Raw genomic sequence first — 22,012 nt, forward strand, 5'->3', positions numbered from 1 at the left:
CACTTTCAGTTTAACAGCTGTCAACAGAGCCAGCAGAGCAGGATCCAGACCCGGCCGCCACCCCAGGGAGTGTGTGGGTGAGCGTCCTTCTTGCTCTGGGCCTCCACTTGTTTGTAAAGTGGGGGAGTTTGACTAGCCGGTGCCATGGCCCCTTAAAGTGTTACTGTTGTGTAATTCCGCGCCCGGCATCCTGATGATGTCTTGGTGGATTTCTAGCTTCCTTTTCCCCAGCCGTGGTCCTCTGTGCCAGCCTTGGAACAATGACTCACACAGCTACGGCGTGAGAAAATGACACCTTCTTCAGAGGACAGAGGTCACAGTCCCCTACTACACCTCGGCATAGTACTCTGGATGCTGGTGTCTGGAATTCGGATATTGGACAAGTCACGTCCCCTTTTAGGGTCTTAGTATCTATCTGTAATAAGAATTTTTATTTTCTGAATTTCCTTCTCTAGTGTTAACTCTCTTTTAAGCCCTTAAGACTTTTTTAAAAAAATTTATTTTTTTATTAAAAATATTTTTTCTTTATTGATTTTTTTTTAGAGAGAGAGGAAGGGAGGGGGTGAGAAAGAGAGAAACATCAATGAGAGAGAACATCAATTGGCCACTTCCTGCATGCCGCCCACTGGGGATCGGGCCCACAACCTGGGCATGTGCCCTGACTGGGAATCGACCGATGACCTCTTGGTGCATGGGTCGACGCTCAACCACTGAGCCACACCTACTGGGAGGTCCTTAAACTTTTAAGTTAATTAATTAATCGATTAACTAATAGTATTTATGTGAGATAAAATAATTTCTGGTCACCTCCCATTCTTAGTGAGGCTTTCTGGCCCTCCTCTGCTCTGTTTCCCCCTTCCTGCTGGCAGAAGTCTGCAGAGGCTCGTGAGCCACGTCTCGTCCCTAAGCTGCCTGACTGCAGGACAATTCTACCCCCTGTTTGGCTGCTGTGGACACGATCAGAGCATTCAAGTCCCTGGATCTTTTATGGACAATGCTCTGAGTATCCGTGGTTAGGAGGAGACCTTGCGGCCTTACCTTGCCTTTGATATAAAAAAAAGACAACGCATCTGCTATGGAGGTTTATTGGTTACAAAACAGATACAAAGAAAGTAGAGCTTTAAGCTCATGAATTCATACTCTGATGCAAAAATACAGCAGTAGATTAAGATCATTGTGGAATGTCTGATGACATTGTTACAGAGAAAAATACATTGCTGAGTGTGATAACCCTAAGGATACCTCTTAGGACTCACCCATTTGTGTCTGGGCAAGGAAGGCCTTTCCCCGGCAGAAAAATAGTTTCTACAACAGGCAGAAGCGTGTATTAGCCTCACGCATGCTTTTGGATCTCATTCACTTGAGAATAAATTACTCTTCCATTGACGCTCTCCTGTGTGATGGCTATGATCTTTGGAGCTGCAGACGCTGGGGAAAAGAGCAACGAAGAGGTCACTGCCACGCTCCCCCCACATCTGATCTGTACTGTTTGCAGCACCCTAAGGCTCTCTGTGCCTTCTGAAATGACCACTAAGCAGTATGACAGTCTCTGCTGCAGTGAAAAGGTTATGCTTCCCACCCTCCAGGAAGTGGGGGTGTCTGGACAGTCAAGACCTTCATCCTCGGTCTGCCTGATAGGGAATCTGGTCACTGGCCACAAGCATTCCAGGAGTCCTTTCTGCTCCGTGGGCTTTGTAGCACTTGCACCACAGATTCCGTGAGTGTACAGAGTACTAAATGCCATTCTGGGCACCCCGTTTTCAGATCTAGCAAGCATACCATGTGAGGGGTGGCAAGAAGCCAGGGATGTTTATTTTGGTCGCAGTGTTCAAAGGTATGATTTATTTGAATAAGTGCTTTTTGACACATCAATAAATTGATTCTAAACCAGAGGGAAGAAGGGAAACCATTAACAGAGATACAGGGAGAACCTCTCCAACAATAGATTGGCCCACCCCACCAAGCAGTGGGTTCTGCATCCCTGGGGATGGGTAAGGAGAGGCTGCAGACGGGCAGCAGTTAGACCAGCCGTCTGGTGATGGTTACCCGAACTCGGGTTCTCTGAATCCCTAATGCCTGAGGACATTATTTCCACAAACTGATCAGAAAGTGCCAGACTTGTCTCTTGGAATTTTTCTGTGAGATGTTAAAGGCAATCTGAGAAAGTAGAGTTCCCAGGTCAAAGATGTTTGGGAACACCAGGTTAAAAAAAATGGAACTTTTGTTGTTCATAACCTTTCTCGTTCCTTTTCTTCCCCGAAAAGCGCCTTCCCAACATTGTTTCAGCTTTAACATACGAAACACAGCGTGGCTCTTCACAAAGAGGATAAACCCCATCTGGTCACAGCACACGTCTCTCATAATACACGATTCAAGTCTCATGGGACACTGTGTTCAACAGAATATGGTTTGGGAAACTACGTGAAGCCATTTTCTTGTATTTTCCTAGGACTTTAGTAAACAGATTCCATCACTTGATAGAGATATAATAACATGAATGATTATTTTTATCTACTTTACTACTTGCAAAGAGCTTCCATATATATTGTTGAGGACAATGTTGAGAGCTCACTTTGTTCTGTGATATTCAATGTGTCCATTTAATTAAACATTCCTGGCCATTTGGGAGTAAAAGAAAAATTGAACCTAGGACATTTGGGAGTCCATGAAAGATTATGAATACTACAGAATGGATAAATATGCTGATTTAGTTTTTAAGAAGATTCAAACAACGAAAGAATTTTTTTTTACCTTTCACGCTCAGCTTAGATTCCTCTGCTGTCCTATAAAAGTGATAAATGTTAAAGCTCATTTTAGTATTATCAATAATCATAAATAGTCTCATGTTGAATGAGTTTCTTTGCCTGCTTGTAAATCGTACCTCTTTAATGAGGGTAATTGTCTGAGCTGGTCTCAAGGTCACGCGTTCATGGGGGAACCTCCTGGACCCAGAAGGCAGCGAGTACCGCCTTCCACTACCCTGGGGACAGAGACGTCCCATGCGCCTTCTGTCCTTGTAGCCACCTGCAGGCTTTGCCTTCATCAGGATCCTTCCCAGGGTCTGGGTCTGCAGCCCGGAACCCTTGGGCTTCTCAATAACTTTATGTACTTTTCAAAAACTTACCAGCCCTTTCTCTTAGGTCGTAGAACGTATGTGCCCTTTTTGTGGACAGCTATTATTATTTCTGGAGGTAGTCAGAAAGAACAGATTGAACATCTAGAGACCTCAATCTCTACGCATCTCTTCCTGCTATTAGACTAAATGATTCCCCCAATCTTCCTTTTTTCTGGAGCCCGAATTGTGTGCGCTCCCATTGGCTAACACTAGAGCCGTACCTTCTTGATTGTTTCTTTCTAGAGATTTTAATAGATTCATTTCAGCTGCTGACTCAAATCTCAGTGTCTTGGGAATAATCCCTGATCATTCACACTTGCTGCTTAATGGAATACAACCGTCCTGAGTATCTTCAGGAGGAATTCAACATAACCCTTCGTGCTCTAGAGGGACGCTGGCTAAGAGAACCGCAAGGTACGTGAGTGTACCCTCGCCTGCGGTGCCCCTGGCGTCCTCCCCGCCAGCCTCGCCTTACCCTGGGCTCTCTCCCTCCAGGAGCTGGCGGTAGGTGGAGATCTCCTTCTCCAGGTGGGTTTTGATGCCCAGAAGGACCTTGTACTCGCGGTTCTGCCACTCCAGGTCGTGGCGCAGCTGCAGCAGTTCCTCCTCGTAGTGGGAGATGAGCTGCTGCATGTCCTGGAGCTGGCGGGAGTGCCGAGACCGGGTCTCCGACAGCATGTTTTCCAGAGCGGATTTCTGGAAGAGGAAATGGCAGTTCTAACATCGGCGGGCTGACGGCTGGATGGATTCAGTGACGTGAGCTTGCTGAGCAAGTAGAAGACGTCCACCTCGCTGCGAGGTGTCTCGGCTGCTGGGGGTGAGGCGAGCAGCCGGCTGACTCAGGGTTGGGACTTGGGCAGCCAGGAGTCGAGCAGACTCTGCACTTTTAAAGCCCGTTTTCTGGGCCGGAAACCGTTGTGTCAGGGCGTCTTGGCAACTCTGCTGCCCTGTAGCCTTTACTGTTCATCCTATTCACTGGGGATTGGGCGTAAGCGACCTGCCCTGATCGATTCTTACCTCCTCATGCTGACGTTTGTCTCTGGCCAGGTGGAAAGGTGCCAGGAGGGATGCCAGATAAAAGGGAGGGCGCCTATTACATTTGCATTAAAGATGTGCAACGGGGAATTTTTTAGTATAAGTATGCCCTAACTATTACCCCAACAGTGCATGGGACATACTTATACCAAAACCACTCTATTATTTGTCTGAAAGTAAAATTTAACGGGGTGTCCTATATTTTAATTTGGCGAATCTGGCAACCCTGGTCACAACAATGCCTTTTGATTATGGTGACAAGCTGTCATCACTGAGGAGTGTCTAAAAGCTGCGAAATGAACTTGCTGGGCTAGGATGCAGAGAAGCGAGTTCAAGTCCCTGTGTGTTTGGGTTTCCACCTGCTCTTCAGGAGCACGTAACTCTCACCTCAGGGAGGAGCTCATAACAGCGCTGGGCACCCTGTGGCTGCTGCCGCTCAGCCCCTTATGCTTCCTGGTCACTAAACCACATGTCCCTGGTCTAGTCACTCCTGTTCTCCCAGAGGAGAATTCTTCTCTGTCCTCAAACCTCCTTCCCTCCCATCCTTTCTTTCAGCCCAAGCTTCCTGCGTCACGGAGGAAATGAAAGCAACGAGGAGAAAATGCCCACAAACCCCACCGACACTTGCACCCACGCACCGGATCAGGGCCCGGGTGCTCCCGTCCCTCCTGGTCCGCACGCCGTCTGTGCTCCAGGCACCTCGGCGATGGCCCGCCTTCCTGCATCATCGGCGTGCTCCTCTCTGCTGGGTTACTCCCACCAGCTTTCAAGTGGACTCATTTCTTCCACCTTATAATGATTCTCTCTTGAGCCCATGTCTACCTTTGGCTGGCATCCAGTGTCTCTGCTCTCCTTCACCTGCCGTGAAACTCCTTCGAGAACTATCTATACCTGCTGTTCCACATTCTCCTTGACCTCCCTCTAAGGGTCAAGGCTACATGGTCTGGCTCCACTTTACCCCATGGCCTTTTCTCTCGTTCCCTCCCCTCCTCTCCTCTTCTCTCCTCTCTTCTTCCCCTTGTCACTTGTTTTTCAGCCACACTTGCTTCCCTGTTGCGCCTCCAACCCATCGGACACACCTGTGCCTCGCAGCTTTTGCATTGGCTGTTCCCTCCGCCTGGAACCCCCACCCCTCGTCCCCTGATACATAATGTACCTCCTCACCACTCTAAAGTTTTTGCTTAACTGTCACCTCAACAGTAAAACCCTCCCCGTGCCACGGTGGCCATGGCAGCTCTCACCTCTCTCCCATGCTTCATTTGTTTGCAGCCCTTTTCTCCACCTAACGTGTTACATATTTTGATGATTTGTACATTTATTGGTTATTATCCCACTAGAATATAAAATCACTTGTTATTGAATCCTCAGCACATAGAATGGTGTCAGACAGCAGAATGCATGGAAACAGGTGTTAATGACTGGCTGGCTTGCAGGGTTGAGGTGGAATACTCTGTAGTAAAATGTTCTGAAAGCTGCAACATTGTTTCTGGGTGCATTGTGATCACCTTGACAGTGCAGATTGTAAATGTCTGTTCACCATCACTGATTCCTGAAACACAGCAGTAATTTACCATGTGCGCCTGCAACACAACGAACTAATAATTTCTCCCCAAGATCAAGGGCAGAGGAGCAGCCAGTAATGATAATGATGACTGAGAAGGAGATTTAGATCGATTTTCTGTAATGAATTTTGAATGTTTATGACACTGATCCATAGCATTTGACTAAATACTGTGAAGACATAAAGGTTACTGGGACACAAGAACTTAAGTTTGCTGAACAAGAAGACAGGCCTAATGCATAGAGCAGTACTTTGGAGTCAGCCAGGCCCAGAATGTCTTTTTATTAGGATTTGTGGGGGACAGTCGGGTTGTAAGTGGGGAGAGCCCTGACAGAGATCATGGGGGTCTAGAGCTGCCCCACTCCCGAAACATTGCATAGCTTCACCACTGACCCTGAGCTGTGTGACCTCGGCCAGTTTACTTAACTCTTTGGATCTTGGTTTCCTCCTCTCTGAAGTGGGGACAATAAGCCCAACCTGGGAAGGTTAATGTGAGGATGGGTGACATTTAGTAGAATGAACTCCTCAGCACACCAGCTGGTACAAGGCGGACATTGCAAAAATGACAGCTCTTGTCGTTCTCGTCAAGAACAATTTGGATGGAAAGCGGGGCGTGAAAGCTGTCCCAATGGAGCTGGGCCCAAGGGAGGGGACAGAAGGATTTGTGGAGGAGGTGATACCCAACGCAGGATTTCCCCAGCTCAGACTCACCCTGTTGTGCTGAGACTGCAGGTCAATTTCCAGGGCCTGGAACGTGCGCTTCAGCTCGTGGACGTTACTTTGGTTGCTCGGCACAGCGGTAGGGCTGGCTGTCTCCCGGGCCATGGCTGCTGACTGTGAGATCAAGCAGAGAGCAGAGGCGTTGGCACTGGCCTCATGGAAGTGGAACCTTTGGGGAGTTTGGGCACCTTTCCTTTACCTGCTCTCTATACCAAGCATCCAAGTCTCTATGCTTCTTTTTTATCATTAACTCGTATTCCTGCCTCATATCCTCCAGGATCTTAATCAGATCTTCCCCTGGGGTTGTATCCACCTTCACATTGACCTTGAAGTCATTTGGCACATGCTGTTCCTCCATTTCCTGTTTAATAACAGAGAAAGAAAATGAATTGGCTGTGACAATCAGAAGGAAGTGTGTAGGTTGGCAGCAGTGAATGGATCTTTAAAAAATCCAGCCCATGTGGTTGCTGCTGTTTCATGGATTTGGTTTGGCTTCTCAGATATTAGTTATTGATGACAAAACATACGAATCTTTCCTCTTATATTATTTTTATTTATTTATTATCTTTATTGTTGAATGTATTACAGATGTTCCTCATTTTTCCCCCATTGACCCCCTCCTCCCCACTCCTGTCCCCCTCCTGCCTTTTCCCACACTGTTGTCTGTGTCTACTGGTTATGCATGTAAGTTCTTTGGTTTATTTCTTTCCACCCCACAACCCCCTTCTCTTTGAGGTTTGTCAGTCTAGCAACCAATTTGTTCTTCTTAACCCCTTCACCTTTTTCACCCATTCCTGCAACACCCCCTCCCATCTGGCAAACAACAAAATGTTCTCTGTATCTATGAGAATGCTTCTGTTCTGCCTGTTCATTTTGTTTGTAGATTCCATTGTCGATAGATATGTATTCACTGCCATTTTGTTTGTTCATATATTTTATCTTTTTCTTCAAAAAGACCCTTCAACATTTCATATAATAACGGTTTGGTGGTGATGAACTCCTTTAACTTTTTCTTGTCTGGGAAACTCTTTATATGGCCATCAATTCTAAATGACAGCTTTGCGGGATAGAGTCATCTTGGTTGTAGGTTCTTACTTTTCATCACTCTGAATATTTCTTGCCACTCCCTTCTTGGCCTGCGAAGTTTCTTTTGAGTAATCAGCTGACAATCTTATGGGAACTCCCTCGTAAGTAACGAACTGCTTTTCTCTTGCTGCTTTTAAGATTCTCTCTTTGTCTTGAACCTTTTGCATTTTGATGATGATGTGTGTTGGTGTGGGTCTCTTAGGGGTTCATGTTGTTTGGGGCTCTCTGTGCTTCCTGGACTTGTATATCTGTTTCCATCACCAAGTTAGGGAAGTTTTGTACCATTATTGTTTCAAATAGGTTTTCGATTTCTTGTTCTCTCTCTTCTCCTTCTGGCACCTCCAAGATGCGAATGTTGGTACACTTGAAGTTGTCCCAGAGGCTCCTTACACTATCCTCATTTTTGGGGATTTTTTTTTCTTTTTGCTGTTCTGATTGGGTGTTTTTTGCTTCTTTATATTCCAAACTTATGGTTTGCTTCTTGGCTTTACGTACTCTACTATTGAATCTGTGTAAATTATTCTTTATTTCAGTTAGTGCCTCCTTCATTTCTGACTGGTCCTTTTGATGCTCTTGAGGCCCTCACTAAGTTAGCCCTCACTAATTGAGCATCCTTATAAGCAGTATTTTGAACTCAGCATCTGTTAGATTGCTCATCTCCATTTTGCTTATATTTTTTTCCTGGAGATATTTTTTGTTCTTTCATTGGGACCTGTTTCTTTGTCTCCTCATTTTGGCTGCCTCCCTGTGTTTGTTTCTATGTATTACTTAATGAGAGGTATGGGGCTAGCTGAGACCAGATGCTGCTTGTTTGAAAGAATTTAGGAAAACCTGAAGCAGGATTCAAGACAGGCCAATCCTATGGTTAAGCAACTGGCAACAGCTTGGGTGGGCTTGGAAGTTGGGTGGGGCAGGGCCTCAGGGAATCACTAGGGCGGGGCGACCAGTGTGAGCCAGGTTGCTGGAGTCCCAGATATGGCGACTGTCTGCCGCCCCAGGGAAGGGCTCACCAAAAAAACAAAGGCCTCTGACAGCACGTTTGTCCCAGAGAAAGCCCCCTCTCCAGCCCTCTCTCCAGCCCTCGCTCCAATGCCAAACAGCTCAGTTCTTCCCTGTATGTCTCTGGCGCCCCTCGAGCTGCCTCCCCTCCAAGCTTAGAGGGAGAGAGTCCGATAAGTCCGTGCACAGGCCCTTTAAGGAGCTGCCTGGGGCTCCAGCCGCCTCAGCCTCCCTGAGCCTCAGTTCCCGCTGGTTTTTCCAGCCAGAAGTTATGGGGATTCTCTTCCTGGCACTGGAACCCTGAGCGGGGCACCTGGTGTGGGACGGGGACCCATCAGTCCTCAGGGAGGACCTTCCCAGCCGAGGTGTCCTCCTGATTTTTATCCACCACACGTGGGTATGGGACCAGCCCGTCCGCCCCTCCTACCAGTCTGGATGTGGCTGCTGCTTTAATTCTGTAGTTGTAGGGCTTCCATTCAGCTTGATTTCAGGTGGTTTTGAATGATGGTTGTTCTGTAGTTTAGTTGTAACTTTGATGTGGTTGTGGGAGGACGCGATACCGCATGTACCTGCGCTGCCATCTTGACCGGAAGTCCCTCTTATACTTTTATAAAATAAGGAGTAGCACCATACAGGTCATTGAATGGCCTTTATAATTACTGACTTAATCCCTGGTTGAAAATATTTCAGCAAGAATTATGCTTACACAGTGTGTAAAGTACTCTTCAGCAAATGCTCATGGGTGAAGCAATACCAAAACTAAGCAACTGAACATTTCAGGGTATAGACCAAAGCTTTTGGGTAGCAGTTCAGTAGCCCAAAGCCAAAAGGTGTAGAGGCTTTTAAAATCTCATCAGTGCATTGGAATTCTGTAGGGCTGACACCCATTGAATAGCTTGAAAACCAAGAAGTCACAGGAAAGGTTTAATTAATAGTCATTGTCTAAACAGCGTTGATATTCATAATCAATTTTGTTTGCCTAAAATAGGGATTGTTTTTCTGTCATTTTATCAACATCTCAGGGATTTTAGATGGATGGTAACTTTTCAAAAGTCATTTAAATGTTTCTGGGAATTAGGATTCTTAATTTTTGCCTCTAGTCATACATAGCTTGTTTAGTAGCAGATTCCCTTTATTCTATTGCTCCTCCATTTGCTGCACGTTGAGTCAACGAAGGAAGTTCAGTCTCACACATTTACTCCTACAGTATTATATTAACAAACAAATCCAGGTAAACATTGCATATTAAAATTGTTGCCCCATCTATTGTTAATTGTGATTGTATTTTAGCTGTTGTATTTGACATTGAGTAGATAACCTTGGAATAGGAAAAATTAGATGTTTATATGGTTTCTTATGATTATTTAGGCTGAAGGACAATAGAACTGGCATATAAATGGTAGTTTCTTCTGCAGCCATCAAACCATTTAAATTGTGCAAATTGAGAGCTGTGCGGTGATTCCTGGGGAGTCCTACCTGCTCATGGCGCTTCTTCATGAGGATGAGCTCTTTCCTCAACCCCTCGACCTCCTGTTCCAGGTCTGTTGTGACAATGGTCAGGTCATCCAAGGTCTTTCGGAGACTTTCAACTTCAACTTCCAAGTCTTTCTTGAAGGAATGTTCATTTTCATACCTTTGGTTAGAAGGAAGGAAAGAGTACACCTGCTGTGTGTGGTCTTTGTAAGGATTCACCTTCATTTAGAGGTGACTCTCACACTTTTCAGGTTTAATGGGAGCAAATTAATACATGCTATTTATTCTTTGTACATCTGTTTCATGCATGTGTTTCTATATGATGACTCAATATTATTTTTTTAATAGAGAGAATAAAATAATAAAATTCACGTGCCCATCACCTGGATTTAGCAACCATTAACATTTTGCCACATTTGCTTCATCTATATTCCCTTTTGCATTTTAAAGTAAGTTGTAGACATAGCATAAATGCTTCAGAATGAATCTTCTAAGAAGAAGACATGTTTTCTAAATAAGCACAATAACATTATCTCACCTAAAACATTAAAAAAAACCCACCAAACTCTTCAATATCATCTAATTCTTGTTTCATATTCAAATTTTCTCACAACAAAAAGTGTGTTTTATATGCTGGTTTGTTTAAATTCCAGTCAAGTATTTATTTGTTATGCCTTCAGTAGGATTTTTACATGTGATTAATGGTGAGATAAGTTTTCCTTCTGCAAAACAGAAACAGAAAATAACACCCAAACATCCCCCCCAACACACACACACACACACACACACATACACACACACTACTCTGAAGAAGGAACTTACTTGAGGTTGAAGTCATCCACTGCCATCCTGGCATTGTCAATGAGAAGAATGACCCGAGCATTGGTCAGCTTGCCATCCACTATCTGTAAAATATGCCCCAACAGTCATTCCAGTGGAACACACCGCACAGGAAAGCTGGGTTTCTGCCCTCCAGTCTCCTGGGTATGTGATTTGGTAGTACAGATGACTTGTCTTTCTGGCCGTGGAATAATCACATCAATAAACATTTATTGAGTACTTATTAGGCACAAAGCATAGATGGTTCTATAGGAAGGCTATGGTCTGCATTGTCTTTTTCATGGAGTTTTGACAGGCTGTGACTGATGCCAGTGCCGAAAGAATGACGTAGGACTGGGAAGGAGTGTGATTGTTCAAGGTGCCTTCTACCTTTCCAGCACTGGATACGTTCCTTACTGTTTTGCTTAAGCTTATTCATACTGAAGATGTTAAAAGTGGTTTAGGTTCTGATCTTTTTCTTACTGTGAAAATTAGTTTGGCTCTCCCAAAGTAAAATAATATTTTAGAAGAACATCTTTCTTGTGATGACATTCATCTACCTTTGTTTCTTTTTTTAAAAAAATAGTTGTTTTTTCTTTATTGATTTTAGATAGAGAGGAAGGGAGAGGGAGAGAGAGATAGAAACATCGATGAGAGAGAACATCGATTGGCCGCCTCCTGCATGCCCCCCACTGGGGATTGGGCCCACAACCTGGGCATGGGGCCTGACCGGGAATGGAACCGGTGACCTTTTGGTGCATGGGTTGTTGCCCAACCACTGAGCCACACCGGCTGGGCAGTCTTTCTTTCTTTTTGTTAATCCTCACCCTGGGACATTTTTCTATTGGTTTTTAGATAGAGTGGAAGGGAAGGGGGTGGGGGGAGAGCAAACAAGTGAGCAAAACATCAATGTGAGAGAGACACACTGATTGGTTGCTTCCCACATAACCCCAACTGGGGTCAGGGATCAAACCTGCAACTCAGGTATGTGCCCTTGACCGGGCATTGAGCCTGAGACCCTTTGGTCCTCAGGCCAACGCTCTAGGCATTGAGCCAAACCAGCCAGGGTGGCATTCATGTTTGTGATCTGTGATACTGAGCATAGTATTACTGATACTAATTTTTGAAATAAATTTTATATGTATTTTATTAGGGTCATTACATACCATAATTACATCCTGTCCAAAATAACTGTAGTCATATACATAACTTGTAGGTATGTATTTGTCAATTATTTCATGATGAGAATGCCCCAATTGTAGCTATTAAAATAGGAATGAAATGATTTGTTACCATCTAATGAAGCAGCTTAATAAACTTTAATTGTGTTAAAGCCTTCTGTCTAAGACTTTCACTAGATGTTCATATACTTTGTTACTTTAAAAAGAACAATATTGTTCAAAGTGTTTACCTGAGCAATTGTGTATATGTATAGGATTTATAAATACTTCTAGGTAGTTGTAATCAGAGAAATAGTACACATTGGATGTATGTCACTGTCTTCAGGAAAATTAGGTAGGAGATGTCTCAATGTCAAAAGTATAATGCTACATTTGTACCAAATATTGTGCTGAACTTGGAACTGGGAGATTTTCCTTTTACTTCCTATTACTGATCATTGGCGTGAACTTGGGTCAGCCACTCCATCGCCTGGGCTTCAGTTCCATCGTCTGCTAAGTAAGGAGTTTGTGCTAGAAGCAGGTGACCTCAGGGGTCATAGCTCTAAACTTCTGTAATTTTTTTGGAGCCAGACAATCCTGTGATAGTCCCATTGTATTTATACAAATAATTCCTTTATTTGGAAAGGGTTTTCTTTGGACAAAGTTATACTTGAATACAAAGGCACCTTTTACAAATCTGGTCCTATTCAAAGCTTCACTGACTGCATGGAATTTGGTATGATGAATGCACAATAGCAGGATTCAGAGGTGGCGGTACCAGTGGACCTGGACCGCTAGCTGAGTACGCTGGCCAAGTGTCAGTTTCTTCATTCATAGACTGGCAATGATAACAACTGTGATAGCCACTTCTCAAAGAGTTATGAGAATTAGATTAGAAGAGATGAAATAATGTTGTAAAATCCTTAGCATTTTCTGGGCATACTGTAGACACTGAAAAATTAGTTGAAACCCAATTAAGTCAAAATTGTCTTCTTTAAAATCTAACACGTTTGTAACGAGAGCCAATGTCTGCATTGGGCACAGCCCAGGAGTAATGTGTTGAGATGTACCCTCAGACTCTGTTTGTGGCAGGAGATAACCAGGTTGGCTTCCCCTGTGCAACTTCTTCCTTCCCTTGGGGGATTCCAAATGGTACTAGGAGTACTCCCTTTGCTCTAACTAAAGATTCTGTAGGTATTGCTTTGTCTTCCCTCTATGGCTTTCTTAGGGACTTTCTTACCAAATTCTTTTCCCTCCAGACACTTCATTCTTTGTATTATCTAAGCTCATGGGAAATAAAAAGTAGCTCCATCCAAAAAAGGCCTAGAGACCCCTAGAGTTAGCCTTACTTGTGCTCTACAGTGTTGACTGACATCTAGAGAAACCATTCACTGTAGACTCCACAGAAACAAAAATATCATCTTTTATGAGTTAAACGGATAATTTATCCATTGCAAAGCCCCCGTTGAGTGGTGAGTTCTGAAATGTACTTGATATAGAGCACATTTAAAAACTGAAACTATTTCCCACTGCTTGAGTTGCTTGATGCAATATTATGATACAACCACCGTTTCTGAGACACCCTTTGCAGTAGTGAATGGATGGGGAGGATTGAGAAAGAATACGAGGCATAGGTTTTACACTGTGTGTTGTAATTAATCACCTGGATTTCCCCTAGGGCCCCAAGTGAATGCTTTTAAAAGAATCTAGTCGGTGTATTAGTAGTATAGCATCATTGCTCCAGGGTGTGTAATCTCCTACCCGGGAGAGGAAAATAGAATATTTTATCGTAATCCAAAACCAAGTAGAGTTCTATTATGAGCGATTCTAATATACCTCTGTGTCCAGCTCTGTGTTTCAAAAGAGTGGATTTATTTTTGAACTCAATTTCTTGTAAACTTTTTGAATAACATTTAATATCCCTAAACTGAAAAAAAAAATCCCTCAACTTGGGCCGGTAGAGTGCTGTATCGACTGGGAACATTCAGCAAGGCCTGGGGAGGGTTAGCCCTGGGCACCTGCGGCACCTCTTCGGGTCTCTGTTTTTACCTGAAAACACGGGAGATTGGGGTAGATAGACAACCTCCATTTCAGAGAGCTGTTTTCTTCTAACATGGAGAAAATGTAACAACTGAAGTAAGAAATTCAGTAAAGAGTGGAATTTGAAGCCCCCTATTTAATCTTAGAACCCAGAACCCAGGGCCACCTGGGCAGTCGGCAAGCTGCCCCCTCCTCCTCATGGGCCCCTCTCGTTTTTCTCAGTTCTGCTCTAAGGAGTGTAGGCAACCACTTGGTCTCAGTCTGCTCACCTGTATATTGGGGATAAAACTACCTGCTTCATAGAATGAAATGATGTGTCTGAAATAGGCGCTATATAATTAACAATGCAAATGCAATGCATTATCTTTCTCCGTGAACAGTATCATTGTTGTATGAGGTAGGCTAGTTAGCACCATACTCTGTGGAAATGGAGGCCATTGGAAACAGTTTGGGTTAGAATCCCACCTCTGGCTCTTTCGAGTGCCTTTGGATTGCCACGTCACTCTTCTGGGCTTCAGTTTTTTTCCAGGATGGTTGTGAGAATTAAATCAGATGCTACAAAATGTTTCCGTCATTGCCGAAAACTTCGAGATGGCCCTGGTAAGTGTATTAAATACCCAGCATGATGCCTGGCATATAATAAGTGCTCAATAAATGTTTCTCTTCTTTCTCTCCCCTTTCTCCTCTCTGCTGTCAGCTAATGAATTATTTGACCAAGTCTAACCTCACATTTCTTTTGGGAGTTGCATTCTAAGCTGTCTATTTGCAAAAATCTTCTCTTCTTTCCATTCTAAAACCAAAGCAACTTTATTAATGAAAACAAAATATGGGGAGGTTTGTTGAGTCACCTTGTTTTTTTTCTAAAGACAACCATGTACTATATAGTTAAGGTAATTACACAGTCAGTTATTAGGTTGATTATTCCATAATTAGGGTTTATTATGAGGACAGATTTATATTATCTTGATTGGTCCTTCCTATGTTCACGCAAGGATGACTGCGTGTTGAGAAATAGTATTATATACATATTGGAAACCTGTGATGCCCTTTTTAGGGTAGGTTAAGTCATGATCCTGCCCGACATTTTCTGGGTCTGCTTTACATAAAGGGAAGTTATGTATCTTCAAAAAATAACCAATGAGATGACTGGATTCCCTCTACTTCTAGCCAGTGTTATGAGATGTCCCAGAAGGTATAAGCTTAGCTTTTAAAATCTTTGGATCCAAAGCTATTTATTTTTTGAAGACGTCTCCATAACCCACCCTAACTTTAAGATTCCAAAAACCGTGCTCATTTTATTATTACTTTTTCTAGCTAAATGCCTTTTTAGAACTGTTAGCATCTAGAAACTTAGAACCTCTGCAACCCCCAAGAACTATCCAGGGATGTCAGTTATGAACCTGCTCATGGGGTGACGGCTTTCAGATGTGATCTCCAAAACAGTGTAACTCAGCCTTTCTTTGCCAGATAACCGTCAGTTCTCCGAGGCGGAGCAGAGCCGATGTCATGAGAAAGCAGATGCTGCCTTGTGCCTCGTGCACTGGACGGGGGGAAGGAGTCCCAGCCCCTATCATCACGGTGCCACTGCTGGGTCGTGGCGACACTGGACAGCCGCTGGGTGACTTAGAGTTTTTAGATTTTTTTTCACACAACTTATGTACAGCAATTAAATACATAAAACAGACTTTCCAAAGTCCACATTTAAGGTAGACTAAGAAAACGTCCTCAAATACCCTTGTTCACAATTACTTTACGCTCTTCTGCCATTTTCCTGGCAGCTGCCTTTTGTACTGACTTCTCCTCCCGCGGGTCCCTGGACATGCAGCCCCCTTGAGCTCCATGTCTGCCGGCTCTTACCTGCTCCTGCAGGCTGTTGATGTTCTCCTCGTGCTGCGAATGGTCTTGTTCACTGCCAGTGTCCCTCTGCTGGTGCCACTTCAGGATGCGGCTTTCGAGCCTCACGTTGGCCTCCTCCAGGGCGCGCACCTTGTCCAGGTAGGAGGCCAGGCGCTCATTGAGGTTCTGCATCATCACCTTCCCATTTCCTCCTAGGAGGGAGCTGCCTCTTCCAGGTCCCCAAAACCCTCGAGGGGCCAGGCAGCTTGGCGAGGTGAAGGAAAGGGAGACGCGGACGCCCCCTGCACCCCCGTGGACGCTGGGAGCCCGGGGGAAGCCCCCAGGCCGGCCCCAGCCGCCCCCAGTGCCAGGGAGGGAGCCGGAGGGGATCTGGCTGAAGCTGTGGTTGGAGTTCATGGTCCCATCTGTGTGCGGGGCGGGGCTGGGCTCTGCTCTGCTCCCTGGCACCGCAGAACTGAGCCGCCCCAGACTGCCCTGGAAGGTTTTATGCCCTTTGCTGTGGGAGTTCCCTCCTCTGACAACTGTACCAACAAGATCGTATCATTGTGCAACATGTGTTTCCTCTTGGTCAATCCCGAGGCGCCCCGGGCCTTCACACACGCTGGTGTTTAGAGCCGCATCGATATACCAGTTTGTTCTCCCTTCCAGCTGTAACCCGGAGGTGTGGCCCCTGACATGAGGTGCGTGTGCGTCTCAGGTATCTTAAATCTTTCCCTGGGATTTCCCCTTGTGCACGTATCTGAAAGGGTCAGCTTAAAGTCCACAAAAGGGTTATGTGGTGCAGCATAGATTTTCATTTAAAAAGTAGATATTGAACACACAGACACACACTCCCCCCCTACTCCAATAAACCCCAGCTGCAGAGCGAGGGTGGGGAGACTCCCAGGGAAGAGCCAGGTAGGAACGGGGTCTCGGGCCCCAGGACAGACCTGCTCCTGCGAGATGCTCTCGGGAGCCGCTGCCGTCGAGGCAGGGACTGTTGGATGGAAAGTAATTTCAAAGGGATCATTCTGAAGAACAAACCCTCAATTATAATTAATTAATTAATGAGGGAGCTTTCCACTTTCAAGGTGCCTTTCATCCCCAGCACACCTCAAAACCAAACAACCCTGACCCGCGATCAGGACTTCCTTCGGCTTCCGGGAGGAGTACCGTCCTGTCCCCAGTGGGCCGCGTGTCTGGCTGAGCCCCGGAAAGGCGGGGTGCTGTGCGACTGTGACCGCAGAGGGGACAGAGGGAGGCAGGACCTGTGCCACGGGTTGTCTAACATGTCTGATGAATCTTATGCTCTGTCTGCCGAGGTAAAGGTTAGGAATGAGTAAAGACATCGTCTGGGGGCGGGTAGCCACATGCTGGTCACTGGCAACTAGATTTAAAGAGGACTTAGAAATAAAATGGCAGTAGTAGAAGGGACCCCACTCCTTGGTTCGAGCCACTCATTTTACAGATGAGGAAAACTGAGGCCTTTGAGGTGGGGTGTGGGAGAGGACAGACAGTGGGTTACTGGCAAAGCCGGGGCAGATTCTTTGTCACATGGCACGGTGACCACTGAGCTGAATCTTGGCAGAGTCCTGTCCAGCATTCTCTTTCGTAAGGGTGATAATGGGACTTCTCAGTTTACATAGCCCTTCGATATTCTTTTTATTTTTTCTTTATTGATTTTAGAGAGAGAGGAAGGGAGAGGGGGAGAGAGATAGAGACATCGATGAGAGAGAACAGCGTTTGGCCACCTCCTGCATGCCCCCCACTGGGGATCAGGCCCACAACCTGGGCATCTGCTCTGACTGGGAATCGAACGGGCAACCTCTTGGTGCATGGGTCGACACTCAACTACTGAGCCATGCTGGCAGGGCTGATATTCTTTATTTAATTCGCACAACTCTTGATGTAGCCAGGAAGGGTTATTGGGCCCATTTGACGGATCAAGAATCAGGGGCTCACGAAGGTGAATGATTCAGAGCTCATCTGCGTGTACAATTCAGTCTGCGAATCTGTAGGTCTCAAGGCCTTAGTCTGTGCTGGATCCACTGCTCAGGAAGTCCCTGCGTGTGCTCCCCAAGCCTGCTCCCCTGCCTTCAAGGTGTGATTCAGGTGTGACTTCCTTCACCAGTCACTTCCTGAATTCTGCGTGAGTTGGGGCTCCTTCGGTGAGGAAGCCGCCTCTTCTGGATTCCAAGACCCTCCAGAGGGGCAGACAGCCTGGTATCGCCAGGAAGCTGGGCGTCCGTCCCGGCCCTTTCACTTCCCACGTTAAAAATTTCTTTTATGAGTTTATTTGAGCCAAACTGGTGACATGTGCCAGCGAGAAAGGCCTCAGGTGCTCCTCACTGAACTGCACTGCATTTGTGACGCTCCTATGGGCTGGGGCTTCTCCGAAGCAGGGACTGTCTCCTGCCTTTCTAGCCAAAGTCTGGCTTCTTGCAGGCATTTCATCAATGTGTGTTAACTCAATAACGAACTGTTTAGAGTCATGATTTTAACTCAGGTTCTCCGACACCACCACCCTGCCCTGTTTAGGAATGTGTGCTGTAAAACCAGAGAGTAGAAAAAGCCTCTCCCGGGGTGAACTAGCCAGCCACAAAGGCAAAATCATTCCTAATTGCAAATGATGTGACCACAGCACACCCAGCTCGGCTCATCCGCCCTGGCAACGAAACCGTGCCCAAGTCCGCTGGACTCTCCTCATTTCACTGTGCAAGATGGAAACATGTGGATACGACTAAAGGAAGCCGTGGGGATCCTTGGAGGGAGTGCCTTTTTATTTTTTAAAAAATCCTCCATTTATCTTCAGATAGAGTGGAAGAGAAGGAGAGAGAGAGAGAGAAAGAGAGAGAGAGGGAGAGGAGCATCAATGTGAGAGAGACACATTGACTGGCTGCCTCTCGCACGACTCAGACCAGGGTCCAGACGGACTGCAACCAAGGTGCATGCCCTTGACTGGAATCAAACCCATGACTCCTTGATCCATAGGCCGATGCTCTAACCGCTGAGCCAAACTGGCCAGGGCAGGGGAGTGCCCTTTTAAAGTGTTCCACAGTCACATACATCTACGGACAGAAGGAAACAAGGGCGACATAAAAAGAGCAAATGGGAGAAAGAGACTTATGTAGATGTGGCGGCCATGATGGTGGACATGATGGTTCTCGACGCAGGGTAGGAGGGGTTGTGTCCACCCTGGCCCGGCCTCACAAGTGTGAACATCCATCGCAGGGTGCGCAAGGGCCAGGCTGCATTCTTCTTCGCGTTTGGTTCATCCTTCGGGCAAACTGAGATGTTATCGTTAGAAGGGAGTAGATATTTTGCGGGAGAGGTTGGTTGGTGATCGAATGGATGGCGTTGCACGTGGGATATCAGGGTCAGCAGGGAGCCCTGTCACAGGTAGCTGCCTTCAACTGGAAGCACAGTGTGTTTGTGCCTTTTAAAGACCATTGTTCCAGCGCTGATGTGTTCCCTAGGCTCCCTCCTCTTTATAGTGAGAGAAGAGTGGCCAAAACAATCCCCAAATACATTGTTACTGTGCAATGACATTTCAGAACAGATGAGTAAGTAGATCTTCAGACAAAATTGCTATGTCATTGTCCTATGACTTGGAGGGTTACATAAACAGATTAGACATTTATAGAAATAAAACACAGTTTCTGCAGTGACGCCAGATCAGACATTTTATAAGTGCCGAAGTCTGTCAAACAGTACCCAAGTAACAATAAAATGTTCTCATATTTTGGTCTTTTCAGGAAAAAGGGGCCAATAGATAGATGGTTCAGATTAAGACGTATTCAGTATAGTATTTCAGACTGGGAAGGGAAGGCAAGTCAACTTAAAGTTGCTTCCAAATAGTATTTGTATTATTGACTGACATACAGGGAAAAAGAATGAAAAACACACATAGACAGAAAGACTTTTAAGATGACAGAAGGTTCATCCATACTGTCTCAAAGGGTAAAATTTTCTTCCTTTTTACAGCTGAGTAATATTCCATTGTGTGAATGTACCATAGCTGTTTAATCCAGTCATCTACTGATGGGCACTTGGGCTGCTTCTAAATCTTGGCTATTGTAACTAATGCTGCAATGAACATAGGGGTGCATATATTCTTTTGAATTAGTGTTTTGAGCTTCTCCGGATAAATTCCCAGAAGTGGAATTGCTGGATCATAAGGCAGTTCCATTTTTAATTTTTTAAGTAACTTCATACTGCTTTCCATAGTGGCTGCACCAATCTGCATCCCCACCAACAGTGCACGAGGGTCCCCTTTTCTCCACACCCTTGCCAACACTTGTGTGTTGATTTATTGATGGCAGCCATTCTGACAGGTGTGAGATATTTCATTGTGGTTTTAACTTGCATTTCTCTGATGATTAGTGACATTGAGCATCTTTTCATGTCTATTGGTCATCTCTGTGTCCTCATGGAGGGACCTGGAGAACATGATGCTAAGTGAAATAAGTCAGACAGAAGAAGTAAAGTTAGTCTGATTTAAAATAGGCCAACAAAGAAAGGAAACCTTTGAAGTTTCACAGCTGGATCCTAACTTTTTCTGTTTATATTCTCCTTCGAAAATGCAACCTCCCCTCAGAAGAGTGAATGGCTAAATGTGCAGGGAAACCTGTGCATATGGTTTCAGAGATTTTGCTGCCTTCCTGAAATCTGTCCACTGAATTCCCAGTTAGAACCTCAGCACTGTCATGTTTGCTTGTTTTTCAATCGGGAGATTTTCACAATGGTCACAGAAGCTACAAGAGCTTAAGCATCGCAGGTCATGGGAGGTGGGGGTGAGGTTTTGTTACAGCGTGAACGTCGGGAAGTACTGCGCACACCGCTCCCTCTGCAGCGGTCCTGCAACAGTGGCGGACCTGAGCCCAACAAAGCCTTTAGATCCGTCTTACAAAAAAGGTGGGGGCCAGAGGGATGTGTTACAAATACCATGGGGATTCAATCAGCAAAATCCGGAACTTGGGGAATCCTACTGAATGTGTCTTTCCTTTCCAGTCAGTCTTTCTGACTCTTGGCCAGGACTCTTCATGTGTAGCTGCACTGGCCCAGAACTAGCTTTCTTTTTCATCTCCTTTCTAGCTCAGTCTTTTTCACACAATCCCTAGTGCTTTACATTCTTCCCAAGACCAAAGTTCATAAACATGAAAGCAGGGCCTGCCGCAGCAGAAGTGTTGGATTAAAGATAAGCGGCCACGGCCTGGGCCTTCCAGCCTCCGTACAGCTAAGTGCTGGCGTGGCGTTGCCTGAGGTGCAGTCGTATGTCTTTCACTTTCTGTATGTTCCAGGTTGCTCAGAAATATGGCGATACAGAGGAGGAAAATCCTAAGCATGTTGGAGGAACATCATATTAGACTTTGAAACGAACCGTCTTGGTCATGTGTCTCATACCCGTAATTTTACAGACAGACTCATGGCCAGCTGAGGGCAGAGCTGGGCTGGAGGCAGGGTCCGCTTACATTGCTGTAGAGCTGCTCCTTCTCTCCACTGTTATTATTATTTAAAAAAAATTTTTTTTTCCTTATTGATTTTAGAGAGAGAGGAAGGGAGAGGGAGAGCGAGTTAGAAACATCGATGAGAGAGAACATTGATTGGCTGCCTCCTGCATGCCCACAACCTGGGCATGTGCCCTGACCGGGAATCGAACTGGCGACCCCTAGGTGCCTGGGTTGGTGCTCAACACTGAGCCACACCGGCTGGGCTCTCTACTATTATTTTTAAAGCCATAGAGACGATGTTTTATGTTCGCTACTCTTTCTGCAGTTGTGGGATGTTGATCCATACACCTGTTCATTTACAAATAGCCGGCTATGTTGCCAATGTTTCTATTACTTTTTTGTCCCACCCCCAAACTCTGCATTTTGTCTCTGATTTTATTGCTGGTTAACGCCCATAGCCGCAAATAATCAGGGTAAAAATCCTCTGCTTTAACTCTCTTAATTATTTATGTTATTGAGAGTTTTCTTTGGAGGTGTTCTGATTCTGTGATTAGAGAGATTAACAAGGCCCAGTTCCTGCCTTCGCAGATCCTTCAGTCTGTGGATATAGGGTTTTATTTTTTATTTAATTTTTCAAATTCAGTACTCTGCCAAATGATACAGCGGGCTGGGTGAGGGTCTGTTCTGGGCGCTGAGGAGCAGTCACTGATCTTGACCT

General features: G+C 45.4%; 1 protein-coding gene across 1 annotated transcript; it reads right to left on the reverse strand.

Moving 5' to 3' along the window:
• Positions 1 to 1,075: 1,075 nt before the first annotated feature.
• On the reverse strand, positions 1,076 to 16,302 carry KRT23 (keratin 23). The gene is made up of 8 exons (XM_036268980.1): positions 15,866 to 16,302; positions 10,812 to 10,894; positions 9,993 to 10,149; positions 6,631 to 6,792; positions 6,423 to 6,545; positions 3,591 to 3,811; positions 2,752 to 2,783; positions 1,076 to 1,428 (listed from the first exon to the last, which is right to left on the reverse strand). Exons 1-8 carry the CDS (start codon positions 16,259 to 16,261, stop codon positions 1,334 to 1,336), a joined length of 1,269 nt encoding a protein of 422 aa, XP_036124873.1. The 5' UTR covers positions 16,262 to 16,302; the 3' UTR covers positions 1,076 to 1,333.
• Positions 16,303 to 22,012: the final 5,710 nt, after the last annotated feature.

The sequence above is a fragment of the Molossus molossus genome, unplaced genomic scaffold (genome assembly GCF_014108415.1).
Source record: "Molossus molossus isolate mMolMol1 unplaced genomic scaffold, mMolMol1.p scaffold_m16_p_19, whole genome shotgun sequence".
NCBI classification, from domain to species: domain Eukaryota; kingdom Metazoa; phylum Chordata; class Mammalia; order Chiroptera; family Molossidae; genus Molossus; species Molossus molossus.

Bases quoted from the DNA above. Each gene is read 5' to 3' on its own strand.
- KRT23 (XM_036268980.1), bottom strand. From the start codon at position 16,261: ATGAACTCCAACCACAGCTTCAGCCAGATCCCCTCCGGCTCCCTCCCT. The intron at 10,895-15,865 runs GTAAGAGCCGGC...CATATTTTACAG, and splicing joins TCAACAGCCTGCAGGAGCAG to ATAGTGGATGGCAAGCTGAC. The intron at 10,150-10,811 runs GTAAGTTCCTTC...TTCTAACCAAAG, and splicing joins GTGGATGACTTCAACCTCAA to GTATGAAAATGAACATTCCT.